The sequence below is a fragment of the Hylaeus anthracinus genome, unplaced genomic scaffold, assembly GCF_026225885.1.
Source record: "Hylaeus anthracinus isolate JK02 unplaced genomic scaffold, UHH_iyHylAnth1.0_haploid 0, whole genome shotgun sequence".
Taxonomy (NCBI): Eukaryota; Metazoa; Arthropoda; class Insecta; order Hymenoptera; family Colletidae; genus Hylaeus; species Hylaeus anthracinus.
In genome coordinates this window covers 5,047,937-5,073,836 of record NW_026533254.1, presented here as the reverse complement: position 1 = coordinate 5,073,836, position 25,900 = coordinate 5,047,937, and the positions used below count along the sequence as shown (strand labels likewise).

Genomic DNA, 25,900 nt, shown 5'->3' with positions numbered 1-25,900 from the left:
GAATCCTATTGTCTCGTCGAAGATAACCGAGTTCCCCGACACCGAAACATAAAACAATGATGATAACCGAAGCAAAAAGTCCTGCTGCGAGAGTTCGTTCACGTGCAATTTAACGCTGATCGCGTATCGGCTGCGCAACAGATTTACTTCCCACCGTGTTCGATAGACACGGATATCGCTGGAAAATTGAAATGTTATTTTCCACGCGTTAAACAATTTTCGTCCTGGATGCGTTCCCGATACGAATCAATTATCCTGCGAGCATCAAATTTAATAAATTTGATCGGCTCTGCGGTGCGCGAAGAATTACCAGTCAATAAAAATTTTCCTGGCGCATTAATTCCTCGCTTGGAGAGTTGAAAAGAATCGATTTTTTCAAACTAAATCATCCATAGGTATATCTGATCCAATCCTAACACCCTAAGAGAATGATATGCGATAATGTAGGCACGTAATCATCCAGTAATTCTAATTTGGCGACTCTAGGGTTCATTGATTTCACTATATGATGGTTTAGTAAATCCCTTTGCACTCGGATGTCCCCTATGGAGGGACATCGTAAGTCTACCAAATTTTGTTAGTGGTTACATATAATAAATTTATGCTAGAGCAAATTTTTAAAACTGCGTTTCCTTGAAGTTCTCTTATTGCAATTACAAGGTACATACACGATATATACAGAGATTTTGAGAAAAATATATGAACAAGCGTTATGTAGAAAGAGTATGAAGTAAAAGATTTACTAAAAGAGGCTTCATGGTTTTGTTTTTAATAATGAAGTATACCTGTCAACGTGGCATTGTTGGCACCTTGAATTATGTGTAATTACAATCATGTATACTTTATTTAAAATATACCATTTGAACGTATTCGATATATCGCAAAGGGTTAGTGTAGTCTCAGCAAGTCTCACATTCGAGCAAGCAATTATTCCAGTTTTATCATAAGTAAATCACAGAAATATTCCATGCTCTTTTTAATTTGCCGTAAAGTGTTGGATAAAAATCGAGAACGGGATTGATCGCGAAAGCTCAGCCAAGTGCGAAGCATGCAATCGAATTCAGTTAGTCTCAAATAGTGGTTACTTCCGGAGAACTATCGTTAGCAACTCGACACGAGCGAGACGACTTCTATTGCACAACACGTTCATCGATCGAGCGTGTAGACCCAGTCGACGCGTCGACGGAGCCTGGGCCCTCGCTGTCAATAGCCCTTCCTTAACCCTTCGGGTAAACCGTCTACTCATCATGCTCGATCGAGCGGAAGTCGATGGCTGTCGTCAAGGATAACCCGGATTTAGCGCTGTGGCTTCCACTTCATCCAGCTTTTCCGAATCGATCCTATTGGCTGAGAGAACCGCGTCTGACTCCTATTTGATACAGTGTTTATTATTCGAAGGAACACACTAGAAAAGGACGCGCTATCATGACTTTAGAATTCCACGACTTTAATGTAACGTGGTTACCTTGGTTCTTATAACCCTCTTACTAGAAGATATCTTTCTACCTAATTTCGCCATAGTTACCAGGTCCTGTTGGATCAAAGACCCAATTCTTTATTAGCCTGCAATCCTTTCAAACTCCTACGTTTCCTGAACGGGCGGTGTCATCTGAAACCTGATAACTACGTGCCTGGTAGTTGCCAGCCATCGTTCAGCGTCTGCGGATACGTGGCTTACGTGAAAGGCCTGTGCAGCTCTTGAACCAGTAGTAAACCTTTAGAAAGCGAAATAGCGTCTGGCTATCTGCCATCGAAACTTCCTCAAAATACAAACAAAGATGAGTCAAGTCCTGGATCCGCTGGAGGCTTCATCCACAAGGCCCTTTAGTTGAAAAGTGTCTCTTATAATGAGAACCTTTCGATCAAACTTTGCGGTGAGAAATATCCACCATCTCGTTGTTGAATTAATGGCTCGAACAGTTCCCATGAGAAGGAGAATTTACTTCAAACGTTGGCATTTAGTAACAATTCAGGCACTAGAAAGTGGATCTCACTGCAGAGTTTGATAAAGGCTCCTCAAATAAGACACTTCCTAACTCGCTGTTGTTAGTGACAGTATTTAAGGAGGCAAAGATGGTCGTAGGTTAGAAAATTGAACTGCACGATGTGTGGAAGAGTGACGGAAGAGTATATTTTTCGTTGATAACGGCACCATGCAAAGTCGAACTGTCGAGCTTTTCCTAGTTACCCATGACTCTGGGCTCGGTGCTGCCAATTCACACGCAGGTACCCCAATAAACAAGCCGTCTTCTGGTATCGACGACAATTCGAGTGCTTATACTGTCTAAGGCGTAATCTAAAATTAATATCATTCAGATATTTAGATATAAATAATTTCTTGCATTCTGGTCATACATAGATACTAATCAATCTCTATTCTGTTTTCAGCTGTCGATTTCACGAGGGCAACTCGTACGGGAAGGCAACAACGGAGTCCCGTCGTTCTACCGGAGGAAGCGACGGATTTAACTCGCAAAATCGACTGACGATGAGCTAGCGACACGATGAAGAGGATGAAGCAGCGCGTGCTGCTCGCCTGGCCATGGTTGTGGCTGTGGCTGTTCGCGGCCACAGCAGGTTCCCCGTCTTCCGACACGTTCGCATCAACCACGTTCTCCTCGTCGGCCGGCAACTCGGTCACCAAATCCTTTTTCCCGGCCGTCCCGGCGTCCACGTCGGCGTCGTTTACCGAAGACGTCGACGATCAACGTGATCGCGAGTTTCTGTTCACCCATCCCCTGTACAATGTTTCGATTCCGGAGAACTCGATCGGGAAGACGTATGTGGTCCCCGACGAGAGGATGGGCGTGAAGTTGACGTCGCTGGACAATAATCTGGACGTCAGGTTCCGTATAGTAAGCGGTGATCGCGATAAATTCTTCAAAGCCGAGGAACGAACCGTCGGCGATTTTTGTTTCCTTCTGATTCGGACTCGAACCGGGAATGTGGACGTGTTGAACCGCGAGCGAAAAGATCGTTACGTGCTCGAAGTGCGCGCCACCGCGACCAAGGGGGAGGGTAAAAACAGAGTGACCATGGAGGCGGACACGACGGTCGTCGTGACGGTCCTGGACACGAACGATCTGAACCCACTGTTCTATCCGACCGAGTACGAGGCAACCATAACGGAGGACACGCCTCTCCACCGCAGCATTCTCAGGGTAATAGCCGAGGACGCCGATCTAGGGAGGAACGGCGAGATTTATTACAGCTTCGCCAAGGAGACCGATCAGTTCGCCGTTCACCCGGTCAGTGGGGTAATAACGCTCACCAGGCCGCTCAGGTAGGTGGACGTAATAGAAATCTCCTGTTTCGTTTGATGAGCTAACCGCTGTGCCTCGAGACGAGCGTTTACGACCACGTGGAAATCTTCGCGTTGATCTCGAGGCAATTTGTCGAGTCTTAGCCTCATCCTTTTTTGGGATTTTATCTCGGCGCATAAAGGAGACGCGTACCGGCCTGTTAACGCTCCAATAGCCCGCTTAACGATGCTTCTAATTTTCCGACGCGTTTCACCGACGTAGCAGCATCTTACTTGCATCGAGATTTGCGTCTCTAAATACAGACTATAATTGTTTTGGAAAGCTCGTATTTTCTTGGTGATGTACAGTCAGACTCATAAATATTTGTATCCTCTATGCCTATTGAAGAAATTTGTTTAAATTAAATGGTAAGTTTGATGTTTCCAAGTGTATGTTTGTGCAAATATGTCGATGTATACAGGGTGGCCCACATAAATCTTAACAGCTCAATATCTCGGAAACTATACCATCGATTTTAAAGTCCTTGGTCTTAAATTGCATGGATCTAAGGGGCCTTTCTAACTACCTAAGATCAAGTACTTTAAAATCCATGATATAGTTTCCGAGATATTGAGTTGTTAAGAGTTATGTGGGTCAACCTGTATATAAATATATACATGTATAAGCTTATTCATATACATATTTATAATGAAAAATTCATTTAGTATTATCAAACTTATTATTTAATGTAGTCAAACTTCTTCAATAGACGTAGAGGGTACGAATATTTATGGGATTGACTGTATGAGCCGTTCACTGTACAAATCGATTAAATCCACCAGTCATATAAAAATTGTAACATTACTGACGATTATTTCTTGGATATTCTTTCTTATTAATTTTATATACCGTTAAATGAATGCAACATGTGTATTTATGCATTCTACAATATTTATTTGAATTTATATTACAAAGGGAATTTTAAAAAACACTGTACATTATTTCATCGGATTTCTCAACTTTTTGTTTTATGGAGTTAATCGATTTGTGCAATAAACAATTCATACGAAAGAATAAATTATGTGGGAAATCTTGTAGACGTGTATTACTTTTAATGTCGGCCCAGATAATTTCAAAATACTATGAGTTCCGAAGTAGAGTGGTCCAGGTTTGAGTTTGGTACAATACTTTTACGCCCCAAGGACTTCTTCATAACACGATCGAATTTCCATCAAGACTCTCCAAAGACACCCAAACCGTGTTTCTTTCTCATCCAGGTACTCCGAACGAGCGATTCACGAGCTGATGGTGCTGGCCAAGGATCGCGGTGCCCTCTTCCGCAGCGGTGGCAACAGCCGAGCCAGCACGGCGAAAGTTACCATCAAAGTGCGCCAAGTAAACCTGTACTCTCCCGAGATCTACGTGCACCACTTACCCGACATAGTGGAGCATTCGAACGCCGACATCTACGCGATCGTCCGCGTGGTAGACAACGACGAAGGCGTCCACGGTCAAATCGCTAGTCTAGACATCGTGGGTGGCGATCCTGCGGGTCATTTCAGAGTGCGGTCAGCCGGTGGTCCGCACTCTGGCGAGTACAACATCGAGGTGTTGCATCTGCTGGATCGGGAAACAGCGGTCCAGGGTTACAATTTGACGCTGCGGGCGATGGATCGCGGGGTGCCTCAGAGATTCAGTTACAAATTTGTGCCCGTCCACCTGGCCGACTTAAACGACAACGCGCCAGTGTTTAGTCGAGAGATATACGAGGTGAGGGTCCCCGAGACGGCTCCCATCAACACGCCGGTGATAAGGCTGAAAGTGACGGACGCTGACGAGGGTAGGAACGCGTTGGTGTTCCTGGAGATCGTTGGCGGTAACGAGGGCGGTGAATTTTACGTAAACGCTGAGACGGGCATGCTGTACACCGCCGCTAACCTTGACGCCGAGAAGAAAGCGTTTTACACGTTGACGGTGTCCGCCATCGATCAAGGGAACGCAGGTACCAGGAAGCAGTCGTCGGCCAAAGTGAAGATCAACGTGGTGGACACAAACGACAACGATCCCACGTTCGAGCAGACGAGCATGGACGTGTGGATTGATGAGAACGAGCCCGCAGGCACCTCGGTGGTGAAAATCACAGCGAAAGATCGCGACTCGGGCGAGAACGCTTACATCTCGTACAGCATCGACAATATTCAGAAGGTGCCGTTCGAGATAGATCACTTCTCCGGGATCCTGAGGACCCGGCAGGTGCTCGACTACGAGACCATGAAGCGGGACTACCTGCTGCACGTGCGAGTCAGTGACTGGGGACTGCCCTACCGACGACAGGCGGAGATGCAGCTGCACGTAAAAGTGAGGGATGTGAACGATAACAGACCCCAGTTCGAGCGAATCGATTGCACGGGCCACGTGCCGCGATACGTGCCGATCGGCTCGGAGATCATCACCGTGTCGGCCATCGACTTCGACGCTGGCAACATCATCAGCTATCGCATAGTATCCGGCAACGAAGATGGCTGCTTCGCCCTGGACTCGGCCAGTGGTGTGCTCACCGTGGCCTGCGACCTCTCCGACGTCAAATCCACCGAGAGGATCGTGAACGTCACCGCCACGGACGGCACCCACTTCGCGGACGTAAATACGGTGCACATGCATCTGGTGAACGCCAAGAGGAACCTGGGCGCTCAGGGAAGAATACTCTCGGATCAGAGCGGAGCGTTCGAGTGTCGCGACACCGGCGTTGCGCGACGTCTCACGGAAGCCATCGCTTCAGCTGAGAAAAACAACCTGCCGTCGAAGGACGACGACTACACCCTGACGCCTAGCCGATACGGCGAGAACGTGCACGCCCCGGAGTTCATCGATTTCCCAAATGAAATCAAAGTGAACGAATCCGTGAAGATAGGGACAACCTTGGTGAAGATACGCGCCAAAGACAGAGACCTGGACTACAACGGGAAACTAGTGTTTTGCATCTCCAGCGGTGACAGAGACTCCGTGTTCGGCGTCGATCCCGATACAGGAGATCTGAACGTGATCGGTTACCTGGACAGAGAACGAGAGAACGAGTACTTTCTGAACATCAGCGTGTACGACTTGGGAAAGCCCCAGAAGTCCTCGTCCAGGATGCTCCCCATCACGATTCTCGACGTGAACGACAACGCGCCGAAGTTCGAGAAGTCCCTGGCGAGCTTTCGAATCTCGGAGACCGCTCTGAACGGCACCAACGTGTGGCGAGCGAACGCCACCGACGCCGATCTTGGAGAGAACGCGCGCGTCACTTACACCCTGGTGACGGAGACCAACGATTTCCGTGTGGATCCCGTGACAGGCGTGCTGAGCGTTTTTGGCAAACTGGACAGGGAGAGGCAAGAGATCTACGAACTGAGAATACGGGCGCAAGATAACGGAGGCAAAGGTCCAGACATGCCCCCGTTGTACTCGGACGCTTTGGTCAGGGTTACTGTGGACGACGTGAACGACAATGCCCCGACGTTCGCCCTGACCAGCTACACGGTAAAGATACGAGAGGACGTGCCCGTGTGGACGGTGGTGGCCGTCGTGGACGCCACAGATCCGGACGAAGGAGCCGGCGGCGATATCGAGTACTTCCTGTCGGATGCCATGGAGAGCGAGGGCTACTTCAAAGTCGACAAAGTGTCCGGCACCATCAGGACTACACAGAGCTTGGACTTCGAGGAGCGTCAAGTGCACACGTTGACGATAGTGGCCAAGGACAGGGGTGAGCCGTCTCTGTCCTCCGAAACGATGGTTATAATCGAAGTGGTCGACGTGAACGAGAATCTCCATGCACCGGTTTTCGACGATTTCGTTGTGTCCGCGAGTGTCTTCGAGAATCAACCCGTGGGCACGCTAGTGACCACCGTCCACGCCAAGGATGCTGACCCCATCGGGGGCGACTCCAGGATTGGATACACTATTCGTGGAGGCGACGGGATAGGAATCTTCTCCATTGATAACGAAGGTTAGTGCGTTGATTTTTTTATTTGCGAGATTGCTGATTGATCGATGTCAGTAATCTAAGGAACAACCACCTAGGTTACCCCCGCCCCCCTCCTGAAATGATCTAATTAACACGTTGAGCGCCACGTAAATTTTTAATGAAATTCCCGTCAGGCCTACTGCTTAAAATGGTGCTCAGGCAGCTCATGGCAGCTCAGGCATGCTGCTTAAAAGTGCTGGTATTTTGGCATGTAAATGCATAAATGAATATTAGTAATTATTCATCTATTTTATCTCCATATTTATGAATCCAATCATTCGATAAGGAACAAACTCAAATTTTTATAAAACTCCTTTCAATCCATATTTTACCATTAAAGATATTCTTGGATTTATCATTATTTTAATAATTCATTGCATTATTATTACGCAAATACCATATTATTGAGAAAAATTAATAATTTCTAATTAGTTAACCTTGATACAAGTATGTATTTTGAAAATATAAAATAGAATTAATGTTCTATTAATTTAATATTAAAAATATTTCCTTTTTTCCATAAGTAAATATTAAATGAATGCATTAAATTAATGTTCAGGAATTACTTAAAACAATGTACATTTTTTAGATTTATATTATGTTTTACACTGTCAGTCACTGGCGACTGCTGCGGCCTGAACGAAAAGTTAGTGTCTGTCACTGATGACTGACGTGACTCTCAACGTGTTAACGTGTATAGGTCAGGGACGCTTACGCGTGAATTACTCTGCCCCACTAATACAAATCGAGTCTTCCGACGCGTGAAATATCAAGTGCGAAAATAAAAAAACAACGATGCAACATTGACTCGAAGCGCGATACGGCAATGTTTGACTCATTCATGTGATTACATACAATCCCTGGCTGTAACGAAGATTCATCGACGTTGTAAAGTTGTTATGGGACGGGATCCGACAGTTTACAGCGACGGGGTTCTCCGTGGAGCCATAAATCGACTGCTGTCAATTAAACTCGATACTCATAACCGTTTGACCGTCGCGCAGAAAGAACAGTGATGAAACGTTCTGTTATCCTGCCGCAGCATCGCGGGGTCTCGATCCAACCGACACGATCTCTTTTCGCTTGCTTAAAGCTTGCCTTCATCGCGATCAACGTCCTTTAGCGAATGTAGACCACGGCATTAATGTCAATACATACTTTTTTTGTCGAACAGCTCGCAATCCCTATGCGCTCAACCGTACATTTATCGACTATCGCCGGAACGGTTTCTATGTGCCTTCCTTGTATACTTCGTTTCAATAACGTCCACGACAGAGAGACCACGGGGATTACTCATTCGCGGAATGTCCGCTAATGAGAAATTTGAATTTTAAAAAAGGGGAAGATCCGTCGTTGATATAAACGTTTATTCAGGGTTCGCCTTTTGACCGCCATCGAGCGCATTGATCATCGCCACGCTGCTGAATTCGAGATTTGCATATTAACTTTTTCACCGGGAAGTTTTTCTGGCTAGGTTCGGCTTGGGTGCAATTTAAATTCATTTCTTCCTGATTTCGACATTCTGCGTGTATTCTGCAGAGAGAGGAATAGAGAATCTCGTAGAACAAACCTGACAAACCTCGCGGGATTGTAGACTTCGCGTTAACTATGTCTTTCAATTATTGAGTTGGTTAAACGCGTGGTCTTTGTGGATTTGTCCCCCTTTATCTAACGTTACCTTGTCTTCACATTTCCAGTTTAGAGAAACGAACGTCACCATTTCCTCTAGACTTTACGAATACATTTGAACGACTAAAATCGTTGAATACAACGAAAGTAAATAATAAATTTCACAACCAATACGAAAATCCTCTCAGAAAAGATCAGAGTTCTTTTTCCACCGCGCGCAAGTAAAACCTGACTAATCAACGGAACGGCAAGATTAGGTAACGAAAAATCACTTCGAGAGAATCGCGTTTCGAGCAAATCGTTCGCTATTCCGTGAAACCACCTCTTTCGATCTTGGGTGGAAGAAGAATCAAGCGTAACAATACTCTAAAATCGCCAGAGAACCCGTGGCAACGGTTTCAATTTATTCTCCGAGACACTCGAGCCGCACGTCTGCGAGACGTGTCTTTTTTCCACTTTGGTTGTTCCTCTGCTTAGTTTCTTTCCCATCGATCGACACGAGAGAAGCAAAAAATGCCACCTGAGGAATGAAAGGATGCGCATGATGCCCATTTTATATCCGACAGACGCGAAGTCGCGTGGCACTGCTCAAAAAATGAAGATACAGCATTGCAGCCCGTTAAGTCCGACGAAGCCGGGTTAATTGAATTATGGGACTCGCGAGGGGTCCATTTTTCGGGGTTGCGCGTTAAATTTCGCCGCTAGAACGATTCGAGAAATCGTGGCGTCATTACGTTTAATAGTTAATTCTCGAGCGTGCACTGCATCGTTTGGAGCAATTGTGCGCGGCACGTGCCAACGTTTTGGTACGCCTGGATTGGTAATTAGGACAGTTTTACACTGTTGGCGAAATTATGACTCGATCGACTTGCATTTGAGGTTTGAAAGTTGGTATGAGTGGTTATGAGAGGTAATGGATGTCGCAAAGGAAAGACTGATCGAAATACAGTTAGTAATATTAACGTTTCTTATTAATATAATAATATTTGTTACTCGTACCCCCTATGTCTATTGAAGAAATTTGCTTAAATTAAATGGTAGATTTCATGTTTCCAAGTGTATGTTTGTATAAATATGTTGATGTATATATGAATATACAGGGTGTTAACAAAAACATTCAATATTTGTATGGTATATAGGACACACTGTGCTGAGTAAAAAAGCTTCAGTAAACATACGTTAAAAGGTCAACCATTTCTGAGATATAAACATTTTTGTTTGTTATAATCTTAATTGACTACTGAATTTTTTATGTTTACAGAAGATTTTCCACGTGTCCACCTTCCATTTCTACACACGTTTGGCATTTTATTTTTACAGAGTTGCGAAATTTCTTGAAAATTTCGCATTTCTGTCGAATTAAAAAAAAAAAAAAAAACTAAAATAAACATCGCATGCGATGGAAGCAAGCAAGTCAATCATGATACTAGCAAACAAAAATGTTTATATCTCAGAAACGGTTGATCTTCTAACCTATGTTTACTAAAGCTTTTTTACTCAGTATAATGTGCCTATATACCATATAAATTTTGAATGATTTTTTTAACATCTGTATACATGTATAAACTTATTCATATACATATTTATAATGAAAAATTCATTTGGTAATATCAAAACTATTATTTAATTTAGTTAAACTTTTTCAATAGACATAGGGGGTACGAATATTTATGAGATTGACTGTTGTTTGATGTCAAGTATACAGGGATAGAATTGTGAGGATGTTTTTGCTTAAAAGTGACTAGGAAAAAAATCGCAGGTGTGACTGGACTGCACCCTGACCTTCTTGAAGGACTCGATATCCGTGACAAAAAGGACATTTCTTAGAACGCTAGCCTAGAATTTATTAGCGAGAACATTCCTATTTCTAGGTAACCATATGCGCTTTCAGTGTCTCGCTCGTTCCTCTTCCACGGCGATTGCCGTGTCATGAATCCATAATTCACCACGCGGAGTCAGTGGCCTCGATGTGCAGCCTTCAAGTTTAGTTCTCGCGTAGTGTTTCCCGGCAGTAAACTTGCAAGTCACTTGCGACTAGGTGGGCTGCTGTATCGTAAAACTATCCAACAGCGGACAGCTTGGCCAGTCACGTCACTGCATCTTCGGTAGGAGTTTATATCGATGCAGACGCATGCTAGACAAATTGTCGGTGTCGTACAACATGATATTGACGTTATCCTCGTTTGCGGATATGAAGATTACTTTGCAATCGCGTAGTTTTATTTCGAGGTGAATACATCAATCGAGACGATGCATTTTGAAGCATACGCTTATTAATGACGCAGGAAACTGGCAAGTATTAATCTAAGAGTCACAAGAACCAAGTGGACAGTCCATGAACGGTGAACTTCCACAAACGAATCAGTTGGACTCGCAAAGTCCTCCATTCGACAGACTCTGTCGTATTGTTTCTCCTTAGATCTCGGTGGTGAAGATGCTAAGTCGAGATTTCTCCCCGGATCTTCTTGGTTTTAATTTCCAAGCTTAAACGAGCTATTTTCTCGAGGTAGACGTCAGGAAAGCTTCTTGGACTGGTCTGGATTACTCTGACGCGACCGTCCGAGAATATCTCCTAAAATCTCGCTTCGTCAACTTGCCTCGGAATCCTCTGGCTCGACAAGCGCTTAATTAATATAAACGCGACGCTAATGACGTGGTCCAGCGATGAATATCGCGAACGGGCTTTTTTTTCTCCCGCGATCTATTTACTAATGACCGCCAGTCACCTTGCTAGAATGGGGAGCGGCTCTCTGCGCGTGGCCATAAATCCCGACTCGTGACGTTTCGATTCCAGTTGAAACATTTCGCGCGATACAAGATACACCAGGTAAAAAATACCATCGTCTGCGCTTTGATCATGTTTGACGAGTCTCCATCGTTCAGAAAAACGGAGTTTGATCGTATGCGTGCTGGTTTCTGAGGATTGCAACAGCAATCGTTGCAATGTTTCTCATATTGAGAATTTTCATAAGAGAAGTTGCCTCGAAGACCAATTATTGGAAAGCTATGGGATGGTTCTATCATTTTGTGATAGAAGATCAAACTATCGAGAAGACCACCAGCGTGTTTACTAGGATTTAGTAAGTGAAAGAATCGACTCGGGAGACCTCAATTGCCCTATCGAGGGAACCTCTTCTATCTCTTAGTTCCTCGACCAAGCAGCTGGATGCTCAGAGCGCGACATCATTCAATGAAAGTACCTATGGGACCGAGATGGAACCTCTTCCATTAGTCAAGTTGGTTCTTTGATAAGGGGGATCAATAAATTTTCGGCACTGGTACAATAGCATGCTTAGACAGAGAAACTATTAGTAGTCCTCGATAAGAAGACTTGTTAAAGACCCACTCAGCAAACCTTACGATCAGAAGCATTTATAGAATTACCTTGGAGTAGATTTGTTGCTTAATAAATCTTTTCAAGGAAGGCATCTGGTAGATCCTATGTTTGGAAATTGTCTTCTATAGGTCTAAGAGTCCCTAACTTCACGTTGAAGTCGTTCAGAGGCCTAAGAGTTCCTAGCTTCGAGACTATCGAAGTCCAGTTTCATATCGTCGCTAGAAATAAACAACTGTTGAACGAATTCGTGGCAAAGCCGCGAACTCGTACAATCATCGCAGTGGGACAGCGAATACTATCTTCCAAGTCCGTATAATCGTCGAGTCTGTCAGAATACCAACACTATGAACAATGCTACCGTGGCTGGGGCTCGAAGCACGAAGGCAATACACTAGCAACTTATGAATATTTACATCGGTTGAATATGCATACCACTGACAATGTATTATTTTTGCTCGACGGGAGATCGATATAACCCTGTGTGGCACATCGGTCGCGCACGAACCACCACAGGCCAATGAAATTCTCGTGCACGAAACTACATACGAGGGGAGTTCAATATATTATCGGTATGACTAGAAACGAAAAATCATATTCGCTTTGCTCTCCGAGCAATTGCTGATCCAGCAATCATGAATCGTGTCGTATTCAATAGCGTAACTTCGGAACACAGGGTTACTTAACGTAATTATATTCGGTTTATATGAATTTTTAAGTATTAAATAGCAGTACCCACGTCGAGCTTCTTCGATTGCCAATCTTAAGTAGTGTAGAGTTAAAACAAAGGACTCGCAATGATTTCAAACAGTTTTATCGGAGTTTCCCGCAGATCGACGTTTGATTCGGTGAAAGAGATTTATCGCGCGGAGTTCTCGATCATGGCAGTGAGCACGTACCAAAAGAAGGAGGGATCACGCGTACGTGAGCGCTCGTTAGTCGGCAGCATTCCTCGATTCGTTGGGAGCAAACGATGTTCCTGGACGATCAACTGAATTTGCTATGACGCAGTTCACCTGGTTGCTACCGCGAGGAAAACGTAGTTAAACTCTGATCACCCTAGAAAACTGCCGTACCTAGTTTGCTACACAATGACATAGGGTTGCGGGCCACGGGCCAACATGTTTTCCAGTAAACGAGCTAACGCTGTCCACTTTGCCTCCCGCGGGTGTCGCGGCGAGCTTTAGTCCATTAATAAAGCATCGTGTGTGCGGTCCACGTACGTTCATATTCCGAAGAACGCTTGGAATGTTATTGTTGCCGTTATTTGGCCACGATGATTGAATCATGGCACATTCTACATGTAAATCTGGTTTTAAACTCAATTAAACCTCGGCAAAGTCTGCAGTGTAAACAGTTTGGCCGGCACGACAAACCAGTTTGATACTTTTCGCCTTGCGCGTACATCGTATGGGCTAAACAACGAAGGGATTAAAGGAGATGCCTCGGTATCCGGAAATGGTTGACCTCTCTGCCTTTTACCCCGGCATCCAGGGGAGCTGCGGTGGCTCGTTCTCTTTTTCTTGGACAGTGGCGAGTTTACCGTCTCAGAACCGAAAGGTTCGCCACGATTCCCCAAGACTTACCGCGATAAGACCCTGGTGATCCATTACGGCGAGCATCCGAAGAATTTCCGGGGACAAAGCTGCTGGAACGTAAGGCGAAAGAAGCGAAGAGAGGATCGTTTCGATACGACCAGTCGCGACCTCGTGTTTTCACTTTGTCCATCAGGAGCCTAATCGTAGACTTTTTAATCCCAGCTACTGGTCCCTATTAACAGTATTTTTAGCCGTAGACTTACGCTACTCACTTTGAGAAAACAGGCGGGGCACTTAACGTTCCTACAGCGTATACAAAGTTGATGCTAGGATTAATACATAGACAAGCTAGACTTTTAACTTATACCATCGTTCATAAATATAACGACACTTACTACCTTCAATGAATAAATAATGTATTCAAATAAAAAAGTTTAGGAAGAATCCAATATATCAAAAACATTTATGGCATAAATATTACAAAATAAATGAGATAATATTACTTCGGATGTAATGAAGAAATTAATAGTATCCAAGTTTGGTAAAAGAAATGTTATCATTATCTAATTATCTCTATAGTTTTGTTATTATTACAAATGCGATATTAAAAAAATTATTAATAAAATATATTTTCTAATGGAACATACACATATTGAAACATAAATGACATAATTGATATTAATAGATTCGCAACTTTTATTAGATATTTATTTCTATTAAGGAAGTGTCCACATACTTCTGAGCGGGGGTGTACCTATTATTTCAAATACCGAAATTACTAAAGATTCCTATTTCTAGTGAATCACACTTTTTACTAATCGTAAGACAAAGCGATGAGATCGTCTTACTTCCAACGCGAACTACATTCAATCTCATCGAAAACTAAAGCTTTAACAACTTTTTGAAAAAACAAACGTTTCATTTCTGTCACACAGTTCTTTTTGATACCCGATATCCTTGGCAAGTGGAATACATATTAATATAAAACTACGAGTCGAACACAGTCACAGAAAGAGAGACTCGAAACACACCAATTACATATGTCCTATTTACATTCATAAAGCAAAGATTTCGATTGAAATCCGAGATCCCTCCACTCTCGCCAGTTTCATTAATTTCTTCGCGTCCTCCGCGACTCCGCACGAATGAAGTCTTCTCATCGAAAATGCAACGAACTCAACGCCTAGGAAAGGAGGCGGGAAAACAGCTATGTAAATAAAAGATCAGCCGTTGCGTAAGCCGTTCATCTTCGCCGCGGGATCGATATTATCACCCGATATTGCAAAACACCGACGATAGGAGGGAACCAGTCGAAACGACTTTCGAGGGGTATAAAAACATCGCGTTTGTCGATAGAGGTAATTTAGAACGGACTCGGGCGATCGTTATGCGTTGGTATAATTCACGAGCCGCTGCGAATACACCAGACTCATACGGTACTCGTCGGTTAAATTGGATTTTTGCCGCGTCGACGGGGGCGAGACCGTCTCTGTTCGATCCTTTGCGTGCCACAGGGACATCCCAATCCCTCGTCGCCATCGTCGCGGCATGCCATGCTTGCTGACATATCAACGAGTTCGATAATTACTTCGTGGGATTTAATTAATTCGTTAAATCTCGTCGTCCAACTCGCGTCCAGCCACTCGTTGATCGTCGAACAGAAGATGGCTGAATAATAGAGGGTGAAGCGTGACGAGGTTAATGTTGACCCAATGTGAAATTGTTTATTTGATTAATTAAATTTATTTACCTCATTTATACACTGCATCAATGAGACAGAAAATATGTTTTGTTTGGCTGTTAAAGTTTCAAACATTTGTATTCAATCCATTTGAAATTAAATTTATTCCATATTCAGTATTCGAATAACCTTGCCCATCTCTGCGCAAGCCAACATTCACGTTGACAAGTTTAATTCAGTCTGATCATTTTCCTGTCACGTTTGCGCAGATAAACGTCCTCGTCGATAGAACCGCGTCGAAGACAATCTAACCTCGGATTGTTCTTGTCGTTTCTCGAACGTCGAACGACCAACGCCATCCGTTGCAGCGCGCCATTGTGTCGTCGGAATTTCTGGTATTGTTAGCGAAGTTTCACCCGATTTTTTTTTCCTCAGTCAAGTGGGAAGAACAATCGTGGCGACTTTTTGTTCGGTACAGTTTCCTGTCCCTCCGTTTCCCTCTTTGATTCCCGAGCTAAGCGACGCACGCGCCTGTCTTTCGCGACTAGCTACTGCGCGAGCAACGAGAAACTGAAACGTGTCGACGATGTTTCGCACCGCGACACCCATTCTTTTGAATTCATTGCAATAATTTTTGAAAGACACTAGGCAGCAAAATTAAAGGACCATATCGCAATCATTTGAATAATAACACATTTGAAAGTTTCATAATTTTAATTATCGATTAATGTGATGAAACGTACCTTGAGGCTTGTATCATCAGATTACAATACTTAATATTTCCTCGGTGGCAGTTGAGAACAAATATTTTAAGCTCACATCCAGCGATTTATGAAAATCCCATTAAAAACTTGTAAATCCCAGTTGATAGATCTAAATCGCTGGTACCGTAACGAAAGAAAATTCCACTCAAACGTTCGTTTAACGTATGCACTTTCGCGACAGATTGAAATTCTCTCTCCACTTTCCGCTTGAAAATTCAAACGAAAGTTGTATGCCCATCTACCAGCTATCACTCTGTTACTCCGATTGTAGGACTGGAAAAAGACCCCTTATCCTTTTCAGGACGGACCTGCGTTAATTAAATTGCGAGCACTCTGCAAACAATTTCAACGAGCATGTTTTATAAATGGCTCAACAAATCCCGTTACAATCTTATCAATCTCAGCTGTTGGATCCATCGCTGGTACTATGGGGATCAAATTATTTGTCGGCCCGTAACGAAAGATGACTCCACTCAAACGTTCACGCTTCGCGCACGCAGTCATGTGACAGATGGAAATTCTGTTTTCAGTTTCTGCTTGAAAAACGAATGGCCATTTGATAGCTGTCCGTTTGAGCCACGCGAATTCGCTGAAAAATGGTCCTCGACTGCTGGCAAATTAGCAGAGTCGCCAAAGAGTCCTTTCCCAGTGAGTGCTAAATAAAACAGACTCGGTTGATCGTGATCGCTGGATATGTAAACGAGATACTCTCTTGGTTGATGTGTGTACTCGATGGTTATGAACCTCTGCTTAAATATTGTGCTAGAATTAACAGGGGCGTGTCGAGCTCTAACGAACCGGGGAGAGCAAGCGAGCGCGACCAGGCCGCACAAGGTACTTACACTGAACAATACACTCGCCGCTTGAAAGGCTACAATATCGTCATAAGTAATTACGAAATGTTTACTTGTATCGTGACTGGTATTGTCACGCGATCGAACCTACCGCGCAGGATATTTCGGATGGTTTGTTGTCTGTGCCGTTATTTGCGCGTGTCGCTTGCGAAACGAGTTTTTCTGCCTATGGTGTGCGCGAACATGATTCCCCAAAGACGAAAATATGACACTTAATATCTTCTGAAGCAGTCTTTTTCAGGTTCTCCTTCGACTTTATAACGTATTTAACAACATACACAAAATGGCATCTGTTAATTTATTTTGTACTACCTAGTTAACCACCCACTGAACGAATTTTTTTTCTGCAGATAACTTCCAAAGTACTTACTTTGATACAGTCAGTCTCACAAATATTCGTACCTTCTATGTCTATTAAAGAAGTTTGTATAAATTAAATAATAGGTCGATGTTTTTAAATTCATATATGTTTCACTAGCTGTGGCCCGCGGTTTCACCCGGGTGGAATACTGTTATTTTATATTACATGTTAAATTTGAAGTTTCTAGATACATTTACGAAAATAAGACAATTTTAAAGCAACATAATTATATACATGAGCATATTAAGACCAAGTATGAAGTAAATTCGATCACGAACAAAATGTGTCCTATACAAACGTTGCAACCTATTTTTTTTTTTTGTGGACGTGAGCGTTTTCCTGGATGCGATTGGTTAACCCTAAGGGCTGGAGTCAGTCACACTCTTTTCGCTCATCGATAATATAAATATTCGCGTGTCGATGCAGCGCAAAGTCCACATAAACATAAACATTTCGCCTAGTCGTATAGTATGATCGAATGCAGAAAACCGCTCGAAACTATAGAGTTAAATGCGCGATACTTGCAACATTCTAGAGAACGTTTGCTGTTCCTTACAAGCCACGAGCGCGCTACAAAAGCGAACGCGAAATAGCTCGCCTCTTGATAGTATCGGCCAGTAAAAGCAAGCGTTATCGCCGTTGGAACGAGAGTTGGCTGAATCGAAAGTTACAAAGAGGACTGCTTTTCGAGTCCATAAATTTAATTATTTACAGGAAGCACGGTCAGCAGTCGGCGGAGTACAGCGTTCCATCTAGGAATTTAAGAGAAAATACGCGGAATGCTTTCGTTAGGTTTTCCTCTCTGTTTTCCGGGAACATCAAAGAGCGAGAAAAATTATTCTCTCCCTTTTTAATTATTATAACGGTCGGTATCGCTCTCCGTTTCGTTGCGTTTAATTACGTTTGCGTTACACACATCTCTCGTATTTCATACTCGAATTCTTATTTTCCTATTTACGTCGACTTTTGAAATGAGGAAGTTACCGTGTGGGAATATTAATTTGCATTTCTGAATAGGGATTCAGATCTGTGGTTGATAAGAAAATAATATGAAATTGCTGCATGCAGAAAAATTTGACAAAGTTCATTCTAGATATACGTAGTTCTTTGAAAAAGGAATGTACCTTTAATTAAATAATTGTACTCATACAGTATACCTCGGCTAACGTTGGGAACATTATCGATACTGCTCAACTCGACGTATCTGCGAATAGTCGTGCCGATACAGTTCTTTCTCGACCTTTGCCACGCCGGCGTCTAATATTTTCCACGACTTTTTTATGCCGACCTCCGCTTTTCACATCTCTTTCGGTGTCAGAGATACAAATCTCTGCAACCGTTCATTTTATTTCTGTATTCATACAGTTAACAAAAGAACTGTTACACTCGCGTACTTTCACACGATGAGATCTCGATGTTTATCTTAGACTGGGAGCATTGTGTTCACTTCTTAGGGACCTTACTTATATCCATAATATAATTCAGTTTTCGTCACGCGTCTACTCAATCAAGAATACAATGCTCTGCTAAGTCTTGTTTCTTGACGTAATCATTTCTTGTCATAATAAATTAATAGTGTGTCATTTAGAAAGGTATTGTAGAAGTGATATCTATATCGTATTCGGCATAACAGGTTATTTGTACTATATATTTACACCTACAAAAAAATTTTGTAAATGAGCTATTTTTCTAAATGAATCGTGTATTAAGGCTGTATGTTTTTTCATTCGAAATTTATTTTAGCGATAATTTACCCTTTTCTCGATAATGAGCGTGTTAAAAATAAAATTGCTTTTCGGACTTTCAATTACAGAGTTTATCACAAGCCGTGAAAGAAAGTGCAATTAAATTTTAATTGTAACTATAATTTCGTATTTACCTTTTCCCTCTTGTATTTAAACTATAATTACAGTTAAATTTTAATTACACTTTTCTTCTCTCTTTATTCTAAATTGAGACTCTAATGAGGATCCTCACCAAGGATGCAACATTAATTGGAATTTGTTGTAACAATTTACACATTCGATGCGACTAATTCTCTCGCACTAAATATTTCGTTAACACTTCACATGGCACGTTCACTCGACTTACTCGACAACTTACAATTGAAAGGTTTGACGCGTTCAAAAATAAATTTTTGTTGGTGATCATCTACAATAGACGTGAGAGTAAAGAAAATTCTGGTGTTTCTTAATGTTATTATTTCATTATCAATCAGCACTGTCGCTGATGGTTGACGATGTCTGAGAATTTCAGTGAACAACATCAACGATAACAGATACGAGTGCGTTAAACTACTTTCTGAAATAACAACATCACGCTAAAAGGAACCCGTTAAGGTCGAATGGATACGGTTACAACGACCGAAATGACTGAACGTGTAACGTCAACGGCAACGCGGCAGTTTACATTCAAATTCTACCGGGACGACGGAATTTCTCACGGGCCATAAATGACACCGGAGCAATGATGTCTGTCACATTGGGCATATAATTACAGGTCACGTAACGCAGCCAAGGTGCCAGGCGAGAATTGTGACGCTGTAAAACATGTTTTCGACGGGCCGCGTTCACGCGTGCACCGCTTACGAATTTCCGTCATGAATTCTTAAGGAAACAGTCTGCCACTTAAGTTCGAAAATTACGGTTTCAGTGTGATTTTATTGTAATGGAAACGAATAACTGAATCGAAATGAAAATTATCAAACGCATAACCCTCTTACTATAAATTAATGACCAATTTTTGATTTTCTCAATAATTCAACAAATTTTGTTTAATATTTGACGACTCTACTTCTAAAATGAAAACAATAAATACAAATTTACACACATACTTTCAAGAGCTGACTGGTAGACTGAATAAACCTCTCTTGGAATTAATGTGGCCAATGCTCGTATCATCGCGTGCTCGCGTCATTAAGTGGCGCGTCTTCGTAAATTGCACACGTCGTAACTATCCTCTAATGGCGACTTGGATAAAGCGTGGACCACCTGTGCTCCCCTGCAAAGGACACCCTAAATCAGCTCCATCGCCGCGTGTAATTACAGACCGCCAGACGCAAGCGTCGATGCTGACGCGCGCGGAAATCAGGCGAGCCGAACAATTCGTATTTAATAAAGGGTTGGAAGGACGGCCAAACTGGGCTTCGAAGGGTGTACTTCAAACGAAGGAGAACGACTTTGCGGGTATATTAAATTTAATGCTCCCTAAGTATCTAGTGGATCTATCCACGGTGTTATAATCCGAGTTAAGGCGGGATTCTGTTCTGTTGAGTGATGAAATGAGTCATCCACAGCAATGTGTACTTTTAAGCAAACGCAATTCAAATTTGGCTTAATGATTTATCAATGTTTGGCCCATTCGCTGCCAACTACGAGAATGTCTCGTAGTTCCAATTAATTCCAATTACTCAAGGGATAAATAATTTTATAACCCTTTGAGTCACGAATTATTGCAAAAAAAGATCGTCAATTTTGTTTTTAACCCTTTCAGATCTGAATTACTTTTTTTTCTCGTACTGATGTAATTCAATTTTTAGGGTTAAGTTAGACTAAAATTAGTATGGAAAAAATAAAAAAAATCCTCATAGTGTAGTTTTTGAGGAAAACTGGTCTTTCGTCATGGGCATAAATAAGGACATTCCCCCTACACAATAGTGTCGGTAATGTACGAGTCCATTTAAATTTTGTGTCCTCAATTGTGGACGCCAGGTCGGAAAGGTTAAAACAACAAATTTAGTATCACTTTTTATTATGAAAATAATAACCTAGATGACACATTTTTATTAAATCTTGGTGCCCAAGTCAAAACGCTTTAAATTAGCCTGGTAGTGAATGGATTAAACTATAGGGATGGACGAACACCGTGTTAAACATGACTTGAAAGGCACGGACGGCGATAATCGAGCGTCGACGAAATATTTTGAATAATGACAAAGACTCTTCCAACGCTCCGACACGTTACAAGCCTTCCTGGTTTCGCGACACGTACGCACAATTGATAACAAAGCTCGTGGCTGCATATTTCGACGGGGAATGTCGGCTAACGAGCTGGCCCAGAGCATCAAAGGTAGAAGGCTTGTCCTCGTAAGGGAAAAAAGACAACGTCAAGCACGACGCATTGTTCCCGTAATTATGAACTTGTCGCGTTGTCGTGGCTCGCATGCAGTTCGAATCGGTTGCGTTCCGTTTCCAACACGGACATGCAATGGCGACTGCTCGCTCAGACACGGGAGAATCGTGTTCTTAGGCGTCTAATAGCCTCGCAACCAACGAAACGTTAACTCTGTGACAGATCAATTTGTAGGTTATTATTATTGCCCGCTCGACTGCTTCCAAGAGGCTGAATATTTAATTTCACCGTACCTGTTGGACAAGCCAATTGTCTGTTAACTGCAGTTTCCTTTGTATGCCGTTTTCCTCGCAGAGTGTTCCGAGTGATGAAGTGCAATTTGCTCGGAGCACATAAAGGAATGCCTTTACTTCCGTTCTTAAAGCTACGCTCTCGGTTTTCATTTGATTTCGCTCCGAAAACGGGGGAGTTTGTCTGCTGCCGTTGAGATAGATCACGTACGCATTGTTTCTGGAAGTATACATCCGTGAAGGGGCGAAGGCAGACTCGTGAACGGCTTTTCAGACGAAACGCAAGGAAAGCAGTGATCCTTTCTTCGGATTTTAAACTGCTTTCGTTCATGAACGTGAATACGATGCAGATGTTGTAAGCAGTACCTGTGAGTTCAGTCTCGCAATATCTTTTGCAAGAGTAAATGAGAATTGCAAGTGGACAAATTGAGTGCTTCCTTCGTCGGCGATTTCACGCTTTTCCACCTTTTGTTCTCGGTTTAACGTTTGAAGGATGAGCGACGTGTGAGCATGTTTCAGAGACTAATCAGTCTTTCGCGTCTCACGGGTAACTTCTTAATGATAGTTAAACCGAATTCCCCTGTGAAACTAGATAACTACACTTTTTTCTTGCCACCCTATCTAACGAAGTTTCCAACTATTTATCTCGCGAGTCGATTTTCTTACGGAACCGGAAGACCATCCGACACGGAAGCCTCGCGAAACTTTTTTAATAAGTCCGCGGAAAATGAAGTTTCACGGCAATGGAGCGACTCACGCGTTGAAGGTGCAAATTTCATAACCGATTAAACGTCTAGTCGGAATTATTCCGCGTACGCGAGCACAGCGAAGGAAGAGTTTGCGAAAGACAAAGGACGAGGTGTGTCTTTGGGGTAAGGAAAGGATAAGGATAGGAGCTCGTAATTGACTGTCTTGCGAAATGGAAAACGCGGAAGACGGGAAAATGGACCGCGATGTTCAAAGATAGTCTTAAATCTTGGACAACCCCTCTATTAAAACTTCATCCTAATGATAGATAGTGGCTCCAGTATTGAACTGGTGACTCGATAGTGACTGTATTTAATAATGATTTAAGCATTTAATCCGATTCTAAAAATATCATGGCAATATTCTCCTAGACTACGAGATAATTGACAACTTCCTCTCTCCTAAATTACACCTCTGCGCGAGGAACACCCAAGAAAACACAATTTCCGCCAATCACACCGCGAGACATCCAACTTCCAGATGCAAAAACAACCGACAAGAAGGAGCTGAAAACGTTAAGTGCAAATTCACATTTCGCGGAGCATTGATGCAGCGATCAGGATACCATGCAATCATGTATACACTCTGACAACGTACATTCTGCTCGAAACACTTATGTATTCAATTGAGAATAATTACGGCTAGTGGATTATTCTTTTTACGTATCTGGTAAACCACCGGTTGGACTCATCTGTAAGGATTTCTTTGGTTTTCTGTCGTGATTAGTTGGCTCGTTATTTGATTTTCCATTTGTACAATCTTTCGATTGATAATAGTGGTTCTTTTTTATTATCTCCAAGTATGATTCGGATGCTTTTTGTTTAATCTTCTGGGTATGTTTATGTTGTACAGATTTCTTGTTACTTCATTGAGGTACATGTCTAATCTCGTTTTATACTTAGTGGTTACCAAAGTTATTTCGTCTGATACCGATCTAATTTACAGATCTTTGCGTATTTCATCATTACGCACATACCATGGTGCATTAGTCACAGTCTTAAATATAATAGAGTGTGCAGATTTTAATTTTGTTATGTGGCTTTTTTCTCCCATTTCTCACATTTCAATTCCATATGTACATATGGGTTTAATAATGGTTTTATGTATTAGTAGTGTGTTGTCCATATTTAATTTTGAGAGTTTTCTGGTAACGCAGTATATTTCTTTTCTTTTGATGCGAATTTGATTTATTTTTGTTCGTATGAGTTGTTTCCATGTAAGTCATGAGTGTAGAAACATTCCTGAATATTTAACTACATTAGTTTGAGGTAATATGACATTATTTAACGTTGTCGGAGGAACCGCGTTGTTTTCGAGATATGACTTGATCGAGATGAAAACGAAATCCTAGAGCCCCTTTTGGAAAAGCCTTTACATCCACGGTCAGCGACTCGTTAGCAAAGCGCAAATTGACTAAAATGAGTGTGACACGGTTGGCTTAGGGGGTCGTGTAAGGGAATAAATCGTCGTTGTTTTTTAGCGCCGTTTGGTTGGCGGTACATGTTCCAGGAAACGAGAGCTCGGCACTTACGTGCTCGTAATGCTGCGGATAAGGGTGAGGAGAGCATGACCGGTATGCGCTTCTTCGTGAATCTAATCCCCGAAGCGCTGAAACACCGCCCACGCGAGTCGCCGCTGCATCGAGATTTTCTCGCGAACAGTACACGTTCTCTTCCTCGAGTGAGGGAAGGGTAAGGGAAAGAAACCAGTGGGGGGGATAGAAGAGAAAAGACTCCGACGATGGTATACCGGTTTTCGAGGAGGCAGAGGCCGGGGGCGGCGGAAGTGACGTCACATAGGGGGCCACACGCGCATATCGCGTCGTACAGCCTCTCCGGAGACAATGACCCATCCCAACCTCTCCCCACTCCGTCCCCCGCCCTGTCTTACGTTCGCGAAAAGCCGCTGGCGCGGGGCTTTTAAAGAGAAGTCTTCCGGGGCTGCCTACAATCGTCAAATCGCTTAAATGCAGACGCTACTCGAGGCATTTTAAGTTTATATACTCCCTGATTTTTAGTGTTTATCTGACGTGTTTATACTAAGAGGCCCTCATCAAAGTGGGATGTTGTTATACGTATTTGTCTTTGCACGCCAAGAGACGCAGAATTTGTCTTCCCAGAAGACTTCTTGTTTATTTTAATTTGAATTAGTTGCTCTGTTTGGGTTCTGTCCTGGATCTGCCAGAGGACTCTTCATTAAGACTATTCAAGCAAATCCCACCTTAGACGCGACTCCCAAATGGTAATTGGCTTCGGCAAGAGGATATTTTAGGTCAAACTCACAAGCAAGAAAGAACCCCACTGCTTAGTTTGCTAGTCGAAGTTTACTCATCAAAGAACAGTCTCCGTGGTTTGGAGTATCTAGACTAACCGTTGAGAGATAAGAAGTGAAAGAATTTTATAGTAATGTCCAAGTGTACCTTTCAAAAGTATTTTATGTAATGCGATTCTTGTTTGCATATTTTAACTTTATTACACTCGCAGAGTGTAAAGGGTTAGTCTTCCAACCACCGTGTGTCTTACTGGTCCATTTTTTGCTTTTTCTTTTACTTTGAGAGTTCTTCGTCGAACTACTTAACTAGAACGTGTGACCAAAATATGGCGGATCTCATGACGGTGTCTCGATACAAGTTAATCCAAGTGGACCAGTAAATTACGGTGGAACGACTCTTTCGGACAATTAATGGTATCGACCGGCCGATGCATTACGCGCGCGTTACACCCGCTCCCACACGCTGATAAACGGTTCAGGAATACGATAAATTTTGGTCTAGCGCGGAGACGGATGTTAAAAACTACGATTACTTGATACGGTAGAACCTCTGGTATCAAAACTAATAGAGTGACATCCACGTTTAACCACTGGAATTTGCGATTAATGAAATGTCCTACGGTCCGAATAAAATTGACCGAATTGTCTATTATCACGAATGCCTAACACGAGGATTGTATTGTTGGATTACAGGCAATTTTGATCATGATTTCGTGTGCTCTGTTCCACGGTGTATTCTGCATTGTGCACGACATTTGCTTTGACGCTATTATTGCGACTTCACTGCCAGTTTCATGCCATTAATATTAGAATCACAATTCATTTTGGTCGTTATAGAAGAATGTTTCGATGCAATCATAGATACTTTACAAGAATATGTTCTATTTTAATAGTATTAGGTGGACCGAACATTAATGTCATTTTTTGTACGTTAAATTTTAACAAATACATTCGTAATAAGTTTCTATTTTTAATCAATCATGTTCTCACCCTCGTTATCAACAGCATTTTGCCATCTAGTATGCAAATTTTCAATTCCAGATCGATAAAAATCAATGAGCTGATAAATGATAACGAAATATTGAGATTCGCAGAAACGATATTACTTT

General features: G+C 42.6%; 1 protein-coding gene across 3 annotated transcripts in view; it reads left to right on the top strand.

Annotated features, from left to right (window-relative positions):
• Positions 1–25,900, top strand: part of LOC128895736 (fat-like cadherin-related tumor suppressor homolog) — a 534,418-nt gene that overhangs the window by 201,089 nt on the left and 307,429 nt on the right. For all 3 annotated transcript variants that reach the window (XM_054158615.1, XM_054158598.1, XM_054158607.1), the window contains 2 exons: positions 2,389–3,283; positions 4,520–7,233. In XM_054158615.1, coding sequence (XP_054014590.1) covers positions 2,505–3,283; positions 4,520–7,233 — 3,493 coding nt within the window. In that variant the 5' untranslated portion in view covers positions 2,389–2,504. The remainder of the gene's footprint in view (positions 1–2,388; positions 3,284–4,519; positions 7,234–25,900) is intronic.